Genomic DNA, 515 nt, shown 5'->3' with positions numbered 1-515 from the left:
GCCAGTATAGCGACATGCCCCCTTTGACGTTAGAGGGCATCCGGGACCGTGTTCTTTACGTATTGAAACTCTATGACAAGATTGACCCAGAAAAGGTAACTGATGGTGGTTTGAATTTTTTTCTTTAAATATAGAGTATTTAAATTACATGGTACAAAATGCAAAGGGAAAGATACTCGGTAAAAATCTCCGTGGCTCCCAGCCACCCAGGCCCATTCTGGGAGACAGCCAGCACTACCAGTTTCATGTGTGTTTCCAAAGGTATTCAATGCATATGTTAAAGAAGTATATGCATGTGTGTGTATATTATGTGTATATTATATGTGTATCTCACCCTTTTTAAAAAACACAAGTGGCCGGGCACGGTGGCTCATGCCTGTAATCCCAGCACTTTGGGAGGCTGAGGCGCGCAGATCACCCGAGGTTGGGAGTTCGACCATTCTGGCTAACACGGTGAAACCCCTTCTCTACTAAAAATAAAAAAAATTAGCCAGGCGTGGTGGCATGCGCCTGTA

General features: G+C 44.3%; 1 protein-coding gene across 1 annotated transcript in view; it reads left to right on the top strand.

Moving 5' to 3' along the window:
- The window catches only part of NDUFAB1 (NADH dehydrogenase (ubiquinone) 1, alpha/beta subcomplex, 1, 8kDa), a 5,330-nt gene continuing 4,815 nt past the window's right edge, over positions 1–515 (top strand). Inside the window, exon 1 of the mRNA XM_011958316.1 lies at positions 1–95. Within this exon, the coding sequence (XP_011813706.1) occupies positions 15–95 (81 nt within the window). The 5' untranslated portion in view covers positions 1–14. The remainder of the gene's footprint in view (positions 96–515) is intronic.

Source organism: Colobus angolensis, unplaced genomic scaffold (assembly GCF_000951035.1).
Source record: "Colobus angolensis palliatus isolate OR3802 unplaced genomic scaffold, Cang.pa_1.0 Scaffold468, whole genome shotgun sequence".
NCBI lineage: Eukaryota > Metazoa > Chordata > Mammalia > Primates > Cercopithecidae > Colobus > Colobus angolensis.
Note: the sequence above shows the minus strand (reverse complement) of the source record. Positions and strands in the feature narration are given on the sequence as shown.